Source organism: Lampris incognitus, chromosome 3 (assembly GCF_029633865.1).
Source record: "Lampris incognitus isolate fLamInc1 chromosome 3, fLamInc1.hap2, whole genome shotgun sequence".
NCBI classification, from domain to species: Eukaryota; Metazoa; Chordata; class Actinopteri; order Lampriformes; family Lampridae; genus Lampris; species Lampris incognitus.
Window position 1 is genome coordinate 41,382,461 of NC_079213.1, and position 19,347 is coordinate 41,401,807.

At 44.5% G+C, this 19,347-nt stretch overlaps 1 protein-coding gene across 2 annotated transcripts in view; it reads left to right on the plus strand.

Annotated features, from left to right (window-relative positions):
• msrb3 (methionine sulfoxide reductase B3) overlaps positions 1-19,347 on the plus strand; it is a 52,411-nt gene that overhangs the window by 21,057 nt on the left and 12,007 nt on the right. Inside the window, exons 2-3 of one of the 2 annotated variants that reach the window (XM_056276545.1) lie at positions 1,478-1,596; positions 16,961-17,069. In XM_056276545.1, the coding sequence (XP_056132520.1) occupies positions 1,521-1,596; positions 16,961-17,069 (185 nt within the window). In that variant the 5' untranslated portion in view covers positions 1,478-1,520. The remainder of the gene's footprint in view (positions 1-1,477; positions 1,597-16,960; positions 17,070-19,347) is intronic. The other variant, XM_056276546.1, reaches the window with a different exon arrangement.

A 19,347-nucleotide genomic window follows, 5' to 3' on the forward strand; every position in this document is an offset into this window, starting at 1 on the left:
TTTTTAACCAGATTCTAATTGGAATTTCAAAAGGGATTTGTCTTTTTATGGCAAGTAAAGCCCTGCGTGCCTTGTCTATTAGTTCATTCACTGCCATGTTGAAAGTTCCTCTAGAATTGATTCTAAAGCCTAGGTAGGTATAATTAAATGTATGGTCAATTTAATTTGGTCCTAATCTAAATATGTGCTGTCTTCGCTGATATCTGGATCTTTTCTGAAATATCATTATTTTAGTTTTGCTCATGTTAACTGTCAGGGCCCAGGTCTGACAAAACTTTTGAAAAAGGTCTAATTGAGTCTGGAGTCCTTCCTCCGATGGTGAAAGAAGGACCAGGTCATCCGCATAGAGCAGGAATTTGACCTCACTGTCTTGCAGAGTGAGTCCGGGTGTTGGTGATTTTTCCAGCATAGTTACCAACTCATTGATATACAAGTTAAATAGAGTTGGGCTTAAAGGGCAGCCTTGTCTCACTCCGCACTCCTGAGGGACATAGTGAGTTTTTTTGGATCCTAGTTTGATTCCACACGTAGCTCCCGAGTACATTGATTTTATAATAGCATATGTTATTCTCCCTACACCGCTTTCAATTAATTTGTAGAACAATCTGTAATGCCAAATATAATTCTCTCTCTCTCCCTCTCTCCCGCTCTCCTCTCTCTCTCCCCCTCTCCATTTTAAGCCCCCTGTCTCTCTCTCTCTCTCTCTCTCTCTCTCTCTCTCTCTCTCTCTCTCTCTCTCTCTCTCTCTGTATGTGCCATAGCTATCCTCTTGACATGTATTGGCTTCATTGCCCTTCAGCTGCCAATCAGGCAGAGCAGGAGCTCTCCCAGGGTCCTGCAGCCTACACTATAATCTCCCAGGGTCCTGGCCCTGCAGCCTACACTATAATCTCCCAGGGCCCTGGCCCTGCAGTGTACACTATAATTTCCCAGGGTCCTGGCCTTGCAGCCTACACTATAATCTCCCAGGGTCCTGGCCCTGCAGCCTACACTGTAATCTCCCAGGGTCCTGGCCCTGCAGCGTACACTATAATCTCCCAGGGTCCTGGCCTTGCAGCCTACACTATAATCTCCCAGGGTCCTGGCCCTGCAGCCTACACTATAATCTCCCAGGGTCCTGGTCCTGCAGCCTACACTATAATCTCCCAGGGTCCTGGTCCTGCAGCCTACACTGTAATCTCCCAGGGTCCTGGTCTTGCAGCCTACACTATAATCACTTCATATGAAAGTTGTTTTCTCTGATTGACATGCAGTGCACGGTAAATGAAAAAGGTATCAACCGGTGTTATGCTAATTGCTTTTATATTGGGTTCTTTCTATGTATTATACTTGCCAGTCTACCAGCTCTGCATCACAGGGGAATATTCAGTCAATCATCATGATTTGGGCTATTAATCAAAATGTCAAATCTATCAGTCATTTTAATGTCTTGCGCCTTATTGTCTCATGTTATCCCTCTCCCTTCCCCTATTTTCAGCCCAGTGGGTTGAGCATCTGGGCCACCTCTCTGTCCTGCAGCCATGTCGGGGTTCAATCTGCTGCACCTGATAACCAAAAGTCAGCCAGTACCTCTGCGGTCCTGCAGCCTTCCCTCAGGTCCACTTACTGGGTGCTGTGATTGTGCAATGCACTGCCTTCTTCTGTCCTGTTTCACCTTTCCAAAGCCCTTACACCTTGCTCTTGCAAGTGTTTCACCAAATATGTGTGAAATGTTATTGTAAACTGCTGAAAACTCACCAAGGGCATGAATGATTTATTTGAAGGTCAGCTATACATTACTGTCTGAGTTACGAATTCTCATATTCTTGTGTCAGATGAATTCTGATGACCATCTACATGACTTTGCATAGCCCTTATGAGCTGATTCCAAGCATTCATTATTTCTCTCCTCCGCTGCTTTTGGTGTGTAAACAGTCCTCCAAGCGGAATTTGTGGGGAAAACGAACCTGAGATCACCCAAAGTGGATGAAATTTGATCATAAATAACATCAGTGTAACCATTTGAAACACTTAGAGATAGCTTTAAGGATAACTCTATAGTGATATATTGATGAAATCTTACACATAGCCTCGCAAAGTACTGGAATTCTACCAGAAGATTTCAAGATTCTCCACAAATGCACTGTTACTCTGCTCTTCTGATTCCGATTCACCACCTTATAAGCTGCAACTTCACTTGCTGTTGAAATGACAGATGATTCACCGCCGTCCTCTCTTGTAGTTTGCATTTGTGTTGTTGCTTTGGTTGATGCTGTTTTGCTTCACTAACACGCACTTGATCTGGAACAGTGTTTGTGGCTGTTTTGATAGCTGCAGAAAGCTGACTGTCATCTGCTTCCCTTCCTGTGTAGAGACTGACATATATCTACTGATGTGTTTCACTGTCTCACAATCCCGTTGTTTGAGTTCTGACCAGGGACAATCAGAGGAATGTGTTTGTTGCATATGGCTCCAATACAGGAATAATGTTTAAACTGTGTTTGAAACATCACATTCTAGAACCATCTTCATTGAAGCCTGGATTGAACTGGGACAGTAACCTTAAGAGTTTAAAGAAACTCGGTGATGGAAGAAATGCCACGACTTTAACAAGTTAAAACAAACACATTTAGTCAGTAAGAGAACAAACCTTGCTTACAAACAGGAAATAATATTTACCCTTGGCGTTTAAAGATGAGGCGTCAGGAGAACAGTGCTAACTTGGAGGGTGACCTCAAAGAGCGCCAAATCCACAGGTTGCAGGCACAGGTAACATTCCAAAAGAGTTCTTGTGGGAAGCTGACAGAAACAAAAAAGAAAAGTGTCCCTTGTCAGGAAATTGAGGTCCCATTAACTAAAGTGTAGGGCAGGACAAATTCAAGATTTAACAATATGATACTGGTCGATAACGGGGGGGAGGGAACTGATTTCCAATCTGCCAATTTGCTTATTTTTCAATGAGCAGTACAAAATATTTTCATAAAAGCAGAGCTCAAAATTGGTTTTAGCAGTACAAAAACCTACAAGTCCTCCAACCCATACAACCACATAGGTCGCATGACCACATAGGCCCGCTAATACGACCCACAGTAGCGTTTCCTAAATGAGCGCCCCTACCAGCAGCAGGAGATATGCCACAGATACTGTTCGCCTCTGTGCATTGTGGGTTTTTATCTACTTGTTGACATCCTTTTTACAACGCCTCATAGACAGGCTAATAAAGGTAAGTAGTCAGTAAATAGTGATTTAGGTAAGTAGTCAGTAAGGTCAGTAGTCAGAAAGGTCAGTAGTCAGTAAATAACGAGCAATTTACACGACCGCTAGAGGTCGCTTAACTTTAAAACGTAACTATGGGTTGTAATAAGCTGTTTGTACAAATGACCTACGGGGTGTGCTTATGCAGGGTGTTGTGCTTGTAGCCCGGTGTTGTTAACCGAGCATGCTACTGTCATATTGTGGCTGCCATGCACTCACACAGCAGATACAATTGCCATAATGTCCCGCCACCGCATTAATGTGGCCCCCAATTTTCATTTCGCAAAGGTGGTAACCCAAGCTGCAGCGGGAAACACGCGCTGGAAATACCTCCAGCAGGAACCAAGACTTAAACGTGATGCATTGTTTCTGCTGGACACACAATATTACTGCACAACCACGTTGTGTTCTAATTTGTGGAAGTTTAATTTACATCATAGACTTCCTGGGCTCGAGGATACCATGTTTACAAGAATGCAGACTGTTGGGGCGTCCGGGTAGTGTAGCGGTCTATTCCGTTGCCTACCAACATGGGGATCGTCGGTTCGAATCCCTGTGTTACCTCCGGCTTGGTCAGGCGTCCCCACAGACAAAACTGGTCGCGTCTGTGGGTGGGAAGCCGGATGTGGGTATGTGTCCTGGTCGCTGCACTAGCGCCTCCTCTGGTCGGTCGGGGCGCCTGTTCAGGGAGGAGAAGGGACTGTGGGGAATAGTGTGATCCTCCCACGTGCTACATCCCCCTGGTGAAACTCCTCACTGTCAGGTGAAAAGAAGCGGCTGGTGACTCCACATGTATGGGAGGAGACATGTGGTAGTCTGCAGCCCTCCCCGGATCAGCAGAGGGGGTGGAGCAGAGACCGGGACAGCTCGGAAGAGTGGGGTAATTGGCCGGATACAACTGGGGAGAAAAGCGGGTGGGCGGGGGAGAAATGGCTGGGCTAGGCTGAGAGTTGCGTACTGATCTTTGGTGCAGGCGGTTGTGGGTCAACACCAAAGCAGCAGTGTTCCTCTCAGACTATGATTTATTATACAAGTAGTAGGGATGACATTTTTTGTGCAATAATAAAAATACTACTTCTAATAGATTAATAACGTTCATTGGCCTCCCCTTGATATATAAAAAACAACTATAAAGTAACAATACCCACCTGTTTCACGAACACCCCAGGTAGGGCACATGTCTGTGAGCAGCTTCTTTAAAGCAGGAATTTGGATTCCTATGGCAGCTGGCTAGCTCAGTAGGTAAGAATGCCTGATTTCCCTCTGGAGTTCGAGGGTTCAAACCCCGTTTGGGACAAATTTCCACCAAGAGTATGTAGCTTTAACTCTAATTCCATACAAGCCGACCACCTTTCAGATGTACGCAGCTTTGCTAAATGAACTGCTATGTGATGCACATGTGACCATTCGATTTAATACTCCATAACATGAACGAATAAGATTATTTTCTGCTTGCTCCATGGGAACGTGATGTGCCCAGGTATCCATGACATGACCTTTGTACTTTTTTACTGTATAAATATGGAATCATGGGATGGCAAAATTCACCATAAGGCTGAGTCTATTCAACAGGCCTACAGGCAGGTATCCAAAAATATCATAATATTGTAAATCAAATTATTAGCAAAATTCACAATATTCTTGAAGGCCAGATCCTCAGGTATCCATGGTATAACCTTCTTTTTTTTTGCATTGTAGGAAAGTCAAATTATGGGATGGCAAAATCCAGCATGTGTTCAAATCTACTGACTGCTGTATAAAATTGTATTAAACACGTAAATCAAATTGTTATCAGCAAACTACAGCATTTTCTAAGATCAGGTCCTGAGGTACCCATGCTATGACATTGATGTTTCTTTACTGTAGGAATGTGGAATTAAGGGATGGCAAAATCCATCTAGTCTATTCATCAGGCCTACAGGCAGCTAATCAAATTCTATATAAAACATCAGCCATATTTTTACCAGCAAAATCCACAATATTCTCAAAGAACAGGTCATCCGGTATCGATGCTGTGACGTTCGTATGTTTTTACTGTAGGGATGTGGATTATTAGGACAGTGGTAAAATTCAACAGCCAGCCTAGTCTTGTCAATAGGCATAAGTTAAGTTACATTAAGTTATCTGCAAAACAGTCTATATTGTCGAAGACCAAGTCATTGCGTATTCATTCTGACTTTTACAGGATTGTGGATTTATGGGATGGCAAAAGGCAGCATATGGCCATATTTGTTTAATACATGAAACAGTTTGAAATTCTCTAAATCAGTTAAATCAAACTGTTACCAACAAACTCCACTGCATTCTCAAAGACCAAGTCCTCAGGTGTCCATACTCTGACTCTAGTGTTTTTTTTTTACAGTAGCGATGTGGAATAATGCCAGCACATGGTCAGATCTGTTCACTGCATGCCATGTGTGTCTACTTCCACATAAACATCTACATTAGCAAGCTCCACTATAGTCTCAGAGAGCAGGTCCCCAGGTATCGATACTGTGAACATTGTGAAATATTACTGCCGGAATGTCGACTCATGGGATGTCAAAATCCACTGCAGTGTACCAGCTATTCATTAGGCCAACAGGCAGCTGTTTAAAATCCATAAAAACAATAAATCATCAGCAAACTCCACTATATCCTCAAAGACCAGTGTTCTGTCCTAGATGCATGTGCGATGCATGTGTTGATGGACAGATAAACGCCTCACTCCCATCAAAACTCTGGATGAACTTTGCCAGGTTTACTGACAGTAGTAAAGGGTGAAACTACAAAAGAAATCAGACAAAAATAATCAAAAACATGTAAATTGCATCTCTACAGATGTGTAAACTTCCAAATAAAATACCCACATATGCACAAATTTCACAAATTAAAATCTCTTGTGCTGAAAATGTCACACATAAAGCATTTCAAATATTTCCATGTTGTAATAGCACACCATATTATCCAAAAAAATAGCATGACTAATGAAAACAGCGTGCCAGAGAGAAATACAAAAATAAAATGAGCGAATGTCATACACATCCCTTCACAAATGACAAAGTATGTAAGTAAAAAGCATTTATCATAAGAATACACTACCTGCTGTCCAAAAACAAGCGTCAGTAGGTGACAGTGTTGCACTTCTAATGCTCCTATTTATAAAAAGTACCATAAAATTGACTAAATTAACTGCTTTTTCTTAAATAAAACATTAAAACCTAACTTTTACAACCAAAACAGAACACTCCCCGCCTGGCGTAAAATGACGCCGCTCTTTAACAAAACAAAAACATTATTTCCAGTCTTTATGGCTCTGGGGGGACAACTGTTTCTTTAATAGGTCTTGTAAAGAGCTTAGTTCCATCTGGTTTGGCCACCTTTATCTCCACGGTGCGTACTTTACCGTCCTTGCTGGGAAACATCTTGGTTACAAGTCCAAGAGGCCACTCATTTCAAGGCCACTCTCAAGGCCCCTCTAAAGGTTCACATGTGGTTGACTAGACTGCTATTTACGCCGGGTTTGAGGTGTTGAGAGGAACTGTTTTCTCCACTTGTCACAGAAAGTATTGGAGAGGTGCTGAACTTGTCGCCATTGGTGCTTATAAAGATCAGAAGCAACAAAGTTGCCAGCAGGAGCTGAGAGAGGGTTGACTTTCTGTGTAAGGAGAGCAGCTGAGGTTAGTATAAATGGGTCATCAGGGTCTGTCGAGACTGGAACGAGGGGCCTTGCATTTACGATGGCAGACACCTCTGCCACGAAGGTGACGATCACCTCATGACTGAGTTTTGTGGTTTTGAGCTTAAAAAACATAGAGTCCAGAATCTTCATGGCCAGACCCACCATCCTTTCCCATGAACCACCAAAATGGGAGGCGTGTGGGGGACTGAAAGTCCATGAACATCCCTGTCCTAACAAATAGGTTCTGACTGCTGCATTGTCTATGTTCGAAGATATCTTGAGTTCCTTGCAAGCACCATTGAAATTGGTGCCACGATCTGAGCGGATGCTCTTCACTGGACCCCTGATAGCCAAGAATCGTCTGAGGGCGTTGATGAAACTCGATGTGTCAAGAGATTCCATCACTTCAATGTGAACTGCCCTTATGCTCGAACATGTAAAGATGACAGCCCATCTTTTGTTTTGGATGACACCACCTCTTGTGCGTCGTGTAGAGATGCTCCAGGGGCCAAACACATCTAAGCCCACATTTGTGAATGGAGGGTCAGTTGAGAGACGCTCTGCCGGGAGATTGGCCATTTTTTGAACACTGAGGGGGCCCTTAACTTTTGGCATCTTACACAGTGATGGATAATATGGCTCACTTTCTTCTTGCCACCAACTATCCACCAGCCTGCCATGAGAACAGCTCCCTCTGTAAAGAGCCGACCTTGATGGAGGGTCTGTTCATGATAATCTTTGACAATGAGGGCTGCAATGTGATGTTGGCCAGGTACAATGAGTGGGTTCTTTTCCACTTGACTTAGGTTTGCCTCACTGATGCAGCCACCAACCCTAAGGAAGCCTTGGTTGTCTAAGAAGGGGTCCAGATTTTTTATAGGACTGCCCTTAGGAAGCTCCTGTTGTCCCTGAATGCACTTGATCTCTTCAGGGTACACCTTCTCTTGCACTGCTCGGAGATAATGTTTTTAGCTTGTTCTTTCTCTTCCACTGTGACTCCTGTTCCACAATGGTGGCAGCCCTTAAAAGGGCCGTCCTTATTGACAGCTGGCCTGAAGGCATGAGCAATGTGGAGAAGACAAGCGATGTCGCGAAGCAGAGATCTCCTGGAGGAGAACTTGGCAAATCTTTGGGAACCAAGCAGTTTTGTACTGGTTGTGGTTTTCAAGGTGTTGACCTGGGGTCTGATGTCAGTATCCACACTGGGGTCAATAAGGTCATATCTGACTTGAAAGGGACTTTGATGGTGGTTGAGCAGGAATTTTGGCCCAGAGAACCAGTTAGTGAGCATGAGTTGATGTGCAGGAACAGAACGTGTTGTGTGGTCTGCAGGATTCTGGTCAGTGGGCACATACTGCCACTGATCTGCTCGCGAGGACCTCCTAATGCGAGTCACTCGATTGCTCACATAGACATAAAAGTTGTAAATATATCCCAGAACTTTGCTGTCCGTATAGAACAGGGTGCTGTTCAGCTGAACGTCCAGCTCTTCTGAGATCAGGTCTGCAAGCTCAACTGCTAGCACAGCAGCACAAAGCTCTAATCTGGGGATGGTCTGCTCAGGCCGTGGAGACAGCTTGGCTTTTCCCATGATGAAGCCAACTTGACAGCTCCCATCAGCATCAGATACTTTCAAGTAAACCACTGCTGCAATGGCTTTGGTCGATGCATCGCAGAAGATGCACAGTTCTCTGCTCGCAGCTTCTGATGGTGAAATGTTGGTATATGTTCTGGTGATTGAGAGGTTAGACAGTGCTCTCAGGGACTCCTTCCAAAGAACCCATGACTCATCCATCCCTTTGGGCAGTGGAGCATCCCAGTCTCCATTATCTGCAGTGAGCTCTATGAGGATGGATTTGTCCTGGATTGTAACAGGTGCTACGAAGCTTAGCGGGTCATAAAGACTGTTTACAGTAGATAACACACCATGTCGTGTGAAGTTGTTTTGGCTCATCAGACACGTTAAAGGTGAAACAGTCTTTCTTGAGGTCCCAAAGAAGACCTTGGCTAAGCTGCATGGGCAATGTGTCTGCTTCAAGATAATAATAAATCAATCTTATATAGCGCGTTTCAAGTACTCAAAGTCGCTTTACAATAAATGGAGTGAAACAAGACGACAGATGAACATAACACAGACATACAGGGGTGGATGGGAAGGGGGGCTACGAGAGGGAGAAGCGGCAGCCACAGACGATGCCAGCAGTACTCTCCGACTTGGACAGACATAAAGGGAAAGAAAAACAAACATCATAAATCACATAAATCACAGATGCAGGTCAAGCGCTCAGTCCCCAGCCTGCCCCAGACCAGGTTTTTTTTGAGCGGATGGGGGGGGGGGGGCATGAGAAGGCAATGGAGAAAAGGTGAGTCTTGAGACGGGATTGGAAGAGTGAGAGGGATTCTAAAGATCTAAATCTTTGAGATCTTTTGCATGATCTTGGGATGGGAAAGCTTCCAGGATCTCTTTTCTGTTGGCTGCGATTTTGTGTAACCTCAGGTTCGATTTGGCAAGGACATCACGAGTCCTCTGCAGTAGGGTCACAGCTATTTCAACAGTAGAAAGGGATTTAAGTCCGTCATCTACATAGAAGTCACGTGTCACAAACTGCTTGACATCAGGATCCACGTCTGTCTCACTGCACTGGACAGACTGATGTAGGCCAAATATCTCTACTGCAGGAGAGGGGCTATTTCCAAAGACGTGGACCCTCATCCGCTACTCTGTGATCTCATTGCAGAGGTTGTTGTCACGGAACCTTAGAAAGCGGAGAAAGTTCCTGTCCTCTTCCCGCACGTAGAAACAGTAAAACATCTGCTCGATGTCTGCAGTAAAGACTACAGCTTCTTTCCTGAAGCGTATCAGGACACCGAGAAGTGGGTTGTTGACGCCAGGACCTGTTAGTAAGACATCGTTAAGTGACAGTCCATTGTACTGTGCACTGCTATCAAACACCACCCTGATCTGTTTCGGCTTCTTGGGGTGGTAAACCCCGAACAGAGGCAAATACCATCTCTCCTCATTTTCCTTTAAAGGAGGGGCAATCTCAGCATGACCATTCTGGAAAATCTTTTCCATGAAAGCTATGAAATGGTCTCTCATTTCTGGTTTTCTGTCAAAGCTGTGGATCAGTGACACGAGCCGATTCATGGCCTGCGGCCTGTTGTTGGGGAGCCTTTGATGTGGTGACTTGAACGGCAGTGAAGCTGTCCAACTGTTGTTTCCATCTTTTTTCATTCCCTCTTCCATTATTTTCATGAAGGCATTCTCTTGAATGGAGGGGGAGATCTCATTGTCATTTTTAGTGCGTTCAAACACACGACATCCAAGGTGATCTGTTTTACAACTAGATATGTCGCTAGGTTGTGGTGTGTTGTGGCAGGGGATTTGGACCCCACAGGGTTTCTCTTTTATGTTGAACAGATTAGGGCACGGCTGGAAAACTGTTGGCCTTCCTCTCTTTGTTGTGTTTGTGTAGAAGGCATTCACTGTAATTGTTTTGCGAACACCGCCCAGACATACATTTCCCACTATGGCCCATCCCAGGTCTAATTTTTGTGCAAAGGGTGCGTTGTTGGAACCACTTATCTGTTTATTGACTTTGTGAACTCTGACGATGTCCCATCCAAGAAGCATCAGTATATGGGCTTTTGGGTCAAGTTCTGGGATGAGGTGTGTGACAGTCTTTAAATGAGGGTGATGGAGTGCTGTGCTGGGCGTTGGTATCTCCTCCCTGTTGTTGGGGATGTATTACACTCAATAAGACTAGGAAGGGGGATGTGGACTGCCCCATCTAGAGACTCTACTACATAATCTGTGGCTCTCCTACCCATCGTCTCTTTAAGGCCTGCACATGTTCTTAGTGAGTAGGGGGAACTAGGGCCATTTTCATTGAACATTTAAAAAAACTCTGAGCGGACTAGAGACCGGTTACTCTGTTCCTCATGAATTGCATACATCCTGACCGCCCGCTCTGGATGTCCTGCTGGATACACCTTTACAAGGCAGATTTTAGAGCATGACCTGTCAGTAAGATTCTCACCACAAACCTGAGTGCATTTGGAAGTGATTTCACCTGGCAGGTTGTCATCCTGCTCCCGCCATGCTCTGCATCAGGGTCAGTTTCTTTGTTCCAGGGAGCTGGACCTGGGTGGAGAGCTGTGTTGTGATTCTCTCTGCCGCATTTAGAGCATTGCACCTTGGTCCTACAATGTTTAGCACAATGTGTTGAAGAGGCGCAGCATCTAAAGCAAATACCTTTCTCTCTCAGAAATGTTCTGCGTTCTTCGATGGGTTTCTCACGAAAAGCCCGGCATTTCCGGAGGGCATGGGATTTTTTGTGTATTGGGCACAGTTTATTACAGTCATCTGTCTTTTTTGGATTCCCATGTGACTCATAGCTGGGGTTCGGAAGTACCTCTGTTTTATGTACTGACACCTCTCTCTGTCTGCTTAATTTCCATGAGGATTTCTCAGGTCAGGGGGCAGTGTCAGAGTGAGACAAAGTTAAAGCTTGGTTCATTTTTAATCTTAGGTTCTTGGCTAACAAAGTCCACAAAAATGCAAAAGGGGGGAAAAGGGACGCAGTGGTCACGTTTGTAGTTTGAACTGACAGAAACCCACTTTTCTTGCAGGTAAAAGGGCAGTTTTTGCACCATCAAGTTACACCCCTTGCAGTGTCCAGGAAAGAGAGACCAGGAAGGCCTCCTTCTTCCTTGGTGCTCTGGAGCTCCATGAGTATGTCACTGAATTTTCCGAGCTTCACATAGTCTCTGTCTGTGATCTTTGGGAAGCTGTCATTTCGTTTGAAAAGAGCATCCTGAATTACTTCTGCTGAGCCATAACATTTTTCAAGTCTCTCCCAGATAACTTTTAGTCCTGCCTCTGGACGGTTGATGTGTATGGCTCTGATTTGGTCAACATGTTCTGCTGATTCTCTGCCAAGCCATTTAAATAGCAAATCCATCTAATCCCTCACTGCATTCTCAAAAGAGCGTTTCCAGGCTCTGAAGTTCTGTGGCTTATCGTTGAACTGGAGAAGGACTGTTGCTACAATTTCACGCCGAGCAAAGTATCTGACAAATTCACCAATGTTCCTATCACTGGGGTCTGGGGCCTGGGACTGCAGGTGGGATCATAATAGCTGGTTCTTGGTCTTTGTTTTGCCTGACCATGGTTTTCGTTGTAGTTGTCTGAAGGTGGATGGGAGGGGAAGTGAGATAAGGGAATGGGTGAGGTGTGTTGCTTACACACAGGCTGTTCAGAATGAGTCTTTGGCTCTGGTAGTGGTCTGTAGTTTGCTGGGTTGGTGTGGGGAGGCTGAATGTCACTGGCACATTCCACTACATTGACTGGAGCCTTACTGAATGAAGAAGGCTCTTCGGGCATTTCAGCATTTTGGCTTTCTACTAATTTGGCCTGTTCACTGACATACATTTCAGTGCGGTGCGCACTTTCTAGAGAAGGGAGGTCTAAATCAGGTACACACATCACTGTGTCCATCTATTTGTGAATGAGTAGCAGCTTCTAAGGCCTCTGCTTCTGCGACGGCCGTAGCTGCCTCTTTCTCACATTGAAGGAGTTCAATAGATGCTTCAATTTGAGCCTTTTCTAGTTTTAGACTTGCTTCTTTCTGAGCGAAGGTAAGGCGGTTCTTTGTTGCCTCTTCTTTTGCTTTTGCCTTGGCTGCTGTTGAACCAGTAGAAGAGCATGAGTCCTGAGATCTCGTTTCATATGATCTGACAGACACGATGACGTTGATAGGTTCTGGTGAGACACTGCTGTGGTAGCCGTAATTATCTGGTACTTCGTGGCATCTTAGATGTGTCTGTTGTTAGCCCAGTCAGCATTATCTTGTCCTCAAGGACGCCGTTGTTTCACTGTTCTGTCCTAGATGCGTGTGCGATGCATGTGTTGACGGACAGATTAACGCCTCACTCCCATCAAAACTCTGGATGAACTTTGCCAGGTTTACTGACAGTAGTAAAGGGTGAAACTACAAAAGAAATCAGACAAAAATAATTTAAAAAAAAACATGTAAATTGCATCTCTACAGATGTGTAAACTTCCAAATAAAATACCCACATATGCACAAATTTCACAAATTAAAATCCCTTGTGCTGAAAATGTCGCACATATACGTTGAATAAACATTTCAAATATTTCCATGTTGTAATAGCACACCATATTATCCAAAAAATAGCATGACTAATGAAAACAGCGTGCCAGAGAGAAATATAAAAATAAAATGAGAGAATGTCATACACATCCCTTCACAACTGACAAAGTATGTAAGTAAAAAGCATTTATCATAAGAATAATACATACCAACGATGCAACCTCAAACAAGATGTATGCAGGAGCGGCTAATTTCCAACATGTGCTGTCGAAGTATCTTTTCTCTGACTATTAACACTTCCTGAATAAAGTTTTAATACAAAATTGACGAGACACTACCTGCTGTACAAAAAAAGCGTCAGTAGGTGGCAGTGTTGCACTTTTAATGCTCCTATTTATACAAAGTACCATAAAATTGACTAAATCAACTGCTTTTTCTTAAATAAAACATTAAAACCTAACGTTTACAACCAAAACAGAACAACCAGGTTCCTAGGTGTCTATTCCGTCTATTTTTAGGTTATTATGTTGTCTGTGGAATGTTACGCGGCGGCCTGTCTGCCTAATGACTAGACGACACAGGGTGGGTTTTGTCATAGTTCCACATTCCTGCAGTAAAATCTTCAGAAAAAAAAAAAACTTAAAAAAGTTATCACATAGATGCCAAAGGACACAGTCTTCGAGAAAATAGGGGATTTTGCTGATAACAATTTGATATACTTGGATTTCAAACCTGTATTGAGTTCTTCTTCTTTAGGGCCTCCTCGTTAGCGAGGGTTGCCAGCACCATCAGGATGGCATGCTTGCCAAACAGCTCTCCTCCGGTTCTGTCTGTCCTGAGCTGGTCTTGTTTTTTCCGACATTTTTAGACTAAGCCATTCTCTGACGTCATCATGATACTACCTTTTTGGTTGGCCTCTCTTGCGCTTTGCTGGTGTAGTTCCCAAAACAGCTGCCTTGGTTAATTTACTTCCACCTGGATGGCAGGTATGCCCAAAGAATGGTAGCTTTCTTTTCATTGTATGTGCCATTAGTCCTCTTTTTGTTCCTAATTCATTAAGGATGCTCGCATTCGTTCGTTTCTCTGTCCAGCTTACTGGAAGCATCCTACGATAAAGCCACATCTCTGCAGCCTCAACCTTGTTTACCATCGCTCTCTTCACTGTCCAACTTTCAGCTCCGTGTGACAACACTGGCCAGACGAGTGCGTTGAGTAGACTGACTGTCACTTCTTTTCTTATTCCCCTATCTCTCCATATTGGTACCATCTCCATCATTCTTTTCCTTGCGAGGGTGATTCTGATTTTTATGTCATCTGTACATCGCCGTCATTTTTCTTAACTGAACCCAGGTACTTGAAGCTCTCTAGGTGTTCTACATCTGGTCCATCTACTGAGATGCAACATCTCACCCACCCACTTTCATGCACGCTGTCTTTTTCACATTTGGCACGGTGGCGCAGTGGTTAGCGCGGTCACCTCACTGCAAGAAGGTCCTGGGTTCAAGCCCTGGGGTAGTCCAACCTTGGGGGCCGTCCCAGGTCGTCCTCTGTGAGGAGTTTGCATGTTCTCCCCGTGTCTGCGTGGGTTTCCTCCGGGTGCTCCGGTTTCCTCCCACAGTCCAAAGACATGGAGGTCAGGTGAATCGGCCATGTGTGTGTGTGTGTGTGTGTGTGTGTGTGTTGGTAGGCCCTATGTGATGGCCTGGCGGCCTGTCCAGAGTGTCTCCCCGCCTGCCACCCAGTGACTGCTGGGATAGGCTCCAGCGACCCTAAGAGCAGGATAAGCGGTTGGGATAATGGATGGATGGATGGATGGATGAACGGATGGATGGATGGATGGATGGATGGACATTCAAACTGAGCAACCTCTTTCTCCCTGCCTCATTTACTCGACTCAACATATCATTTGGATCTTGCTGTCCATCAGCTGCTAGTACCGTGTCATCTGCAAATGTAAGGTTGCTCATCTTGTAACCAGCTATGCACACTCCATATTCATCTCTCTCTGCCTCACGCATCACTTGTTCTGGGTGTCGTGTGAATAAGCGTGGTGATACAGTGCAACCTTGATGTACACCCTTCCACCCTTCTCTTTTGGAAAAGCTTCAGTGTTCTCACCGTTCCATCTCACCACTGCTGTCTGGCCAATATATAGACCTTGGAGTAACGCGAGGAGGTGTCTAGGAAACCCGTTTCCAGCATGGTGTTAAAGAGCTGTGCGTGGTTTACTGAATCAAATGCCTTTGAGTAATCAATGAAAATCAGCAGTGCCTTATTATCGGTGTTGGATGCCTGTTTGCAGTGTTAACAACATTTCTGCACACCCTCTTCCTTGTCTGTAACCTGCTTGCTCATCTGACATCTCTGACGCCATCTTGTTTATCATTCTGTCCAACAAGATGGATAGCATGATTTTACTTGCGTGAAATGAGGCTTATTCTGCGCTAGTTTGCACAGTCCTTTCTGCATCCAGATTTGAAAAATGTGACAAATTCCTGTGTTCTGCAGTCCTTCGGCCATTCGCGTGCACGGCAGAGTTTGCAGACCAGCTGGTGTAGTGCTGCTATAGCTGCTTGACCACGGTTTTTCAGAAGCTCTGCTGGTATTCCTTCAACGCCTGGTGCCTGGTAGTTTGAGAGGGGTCTCTCCATCAGGTTTTTTAAACAAATTAGTTCCATATTCTTTCCATCGGTTCAGTGTCTCACTGGGTCCAGTCAGCACCTTGCCATCCTTATCCTTTATGCATGCCTGGTGAGGTTCGAAAACGTTTGTTTTCACTGCTTTGCCTTTCTCTAAGAGTTCTTTTGCTTTTCCTTCTCTACCAGATTCATCCGTCCTCAACCATCCTTCTTTTAGCCAGGTGTTTTTACCTTCTCTAAGCGTCCTCCGTGTCTCTGCAGCCAGGGGATGATGTAGAATAGAATAGAACAGAATAGAATAGAACTTTATTTGTCATTGTCCAAGTACAACGGAGTTTGAAAGTGCAGTTCTTATCAGTGCAAAGATCAATCAGTCAATCAAAAGATCAATCAGTCAATCAAAAGATCAATATAAAAAGAATGAAAAACATCAAACACACACACCCATCCATTTCTGCATCCATGCCGTACTTTAGTACTGCTCTGCCCTGCCAGACGTTTGTCTTCAGCGAGTTTGAAGGTATTGAGTAGATTTGGCCATGTAATGGCTTTGCCATCACATTATTCCACATTCCTACAGTAAAATAATGACACAAGTCATAGCACCGACACCTGAGGATGGAATGGGAGTACGTAGTGTGTGAGAATATGCTGGAGTCTTTTAACCGTTTGATTCAATCTTTTATGGAATGTTAATGGCTGCCGGCTGGTTAGAGATTTATCATGCGTGCATGAAATGCCGCCCAAACAGCCAGACATAAAACATTGCTTCTGCTGGAGCTGCTCAGAAAGAGCGGCCCATGTCGCGCCGGGGGCAGGAGCGCAGGACCCACATGCAGACAGTGGAGACAGGCTAGAACAGAGCAACGCTTTAATGAATGACGGTAGCTTATAAAAACTGGAGCGGAAGGTTCAAACAGCAAGGGAGGCACGACGCACCGGGCAACACAAACTACCCCAGGGTAACTTTACAATCCGACAATGCGCCAGGGCAGCCAGGGGACACGCCACTGCTGGGGAGCCAACCAGGGAATGGGGAAGAGGTGAGCAGAGCAGGGGCAGGAACAGAAATGGCAAGCCAGCCAGGTGAGCCTGGGAAACCCAGACCACACGGCCATGGCAGCCTGGCCCCAGGCGGGAGGTGACTGGCTGGGCGGTGAGGTGAAATGAACAGTCTTTGCATAACAGTCAAATCAAATCAGTAATAGGTTTTGAGGGCATAGTAAAACTGTGAGATGCAGCTCTCCTCTGGTCTTCTTTCACAACAGAAGACTCAGACACTGACTTTCCCTCTCCTTCCTCTTTTTCAGGAGTGTGCCGCACCAAGAAGACATGGCCACTGACCTTTTCTCAGGAGGAGTTGAAGAAACGCCTCACCCCGCTACAGTTCCATGTCACGCAAGAGAAAGGCACAGAGAGGTAGGTGTGGACCTACCAATGGTCCCACCAACTCCACTCACTTTAACGCTGCTGGTGTAAAGTGTAGTGTGGTACAATAATTCACTATTTCCCATCTGGCAATGCTGCACACCGCGTAACACGTACACGGCACGAACACAAGGGACATGGATCAGGAAATGTCTTCCGTTGTCTACACAACTTGGCGTGATATCCTGATTAGTTGAAATGATCTTTAGTTGTGACCCGTATTTGGAAGTGATGTGAATTTTCCTCATTAGCCAGCGAGCACGGTCACCTTCATCAAGTATTTTCCATTCAAGCCAGTTTTAACACCGGCATGCAGACGGAGCTGTGCTTTGACTCTGAGCTCAGCGTAGCAATGTATCTGCGTTGAATAAACCAACATTAGCTGGACTGTGTCACATGTATGGATGACTAGACTAGAGTATAGTACATGTTCAAATGTACTACACATTTCACTTTTCACATTTATTCAGGACTAGACTAGAGTATAGTACATGTTCAAATGTACTACACATTCCACTTTTCACATTTATTCAGGACTAGACTAGAGTATAGTACATGTTCAAATGTACTACACATTTCACTTTTCACATTTATTCAGGACTAGACTAGAGTATAGTACATGTTCAAATGTACTACACATTTCACTTTTCACATTTATTCAGGACTAGACTAGAGTATAGTAAATGTTCAAATGTACTGCACATTTCACTTTTCACATTTATTCAGAATATGGATTAATATCAAAGAAGGTTGAACCAGTTCATCTGGATACAATGTTTATTGACAGACACAGTTCATCACTCAACTAAGTGACCTCCTCAGTCTAAATAAACTAGCCAGTCAAAGAGGCCATGACTGTTAAGTACCAGGAGGGTTGATGTGACTTGTACATTGGGGAAACTAAACAGACGCTGGCCAAGAGGACGGCACAACACAGGAGAGCTAACACGTCAGACTAGGACTCCACAGTCTACACCATCTACACAGTCTACACCATCTATACAATCCACACCATCTACACAGGCTGCACCATCTACACAGTCTACACCATCTATACAGCCTACACCAGCTACACAGTCTACACCATCTATACAATCTACACCATCTACACAGTCTACACCATCTACACAGGCTACACCATCTATACAGTCTACACCATCTACACAGTCTACACCATCTATACAGTCTATCTACACTGTCTACACCATCTACACAGTCTACACCATCTATACAGCCTACACCATCTACACAGTCTATACCATCTATACAGCCTACACCATCTACACAGTCTACATCATCTATACAATCTACACCATCTACACAGGCTACACCATCTACACAATCTACAGCATCTACACAGGCTACACCATCTACACAATCTACACCATCTACACAGTCTACACCATCTACACAGGCTACACCATCTACACAATCTACACCATCTACACAGTCTACACCATCTACACAGTCTACATCATCTATACAATCTACACCATCTACACAGGCTACACCATCTACACAGTCTACACCATCTATACAGTCTACACCATCTACACAGTCTACACCATCTATACAACCTACACCATCTATACAGTCTATCTACACTCAGTCTACACCATCTATACAGTCCACACCATCTACACAGTCTACACCATCTATACAGCCTGCACCACCTATACAGTCTATCTACACTGTCTACACCATCTATACAGTCTACACCATCTACACAGTCTACACCATCTATACAACCTACACCATCTATACAGTCTATCTACACTCACAGTCTACACCATCTATACAGTCTACACCATCTACACAGTCTACACCATCTATACAGCCTACACCAGCTACACAGTCTACACCATCTATACAATCTACACCATCTACACAGTCTACACCATCTAGACAGGCTACACCATCTATACAGTCTACACCATCTACACAGTCTACACCATCTATACAGTCTATCTACACTGTCTACACCATCTACACAGTCTACACCATCTATACAGCCTACACCATCTACACAGTCTATACCATCTATACAGCCTACACCATCTACACAGTCTACATCATCTATACAATCTACACCATCTACACAGGCTACACCATCTACACCATCTACACAGGCTACACCATCTACACAATCTACACCATCTACACAGTCTACACCATCTACACAGGCTACACCATCTACACAATCTACACCATCTACACAATCTACACCATCTACACAGTCTACACCATCTACACAGTCTACATCATCTAT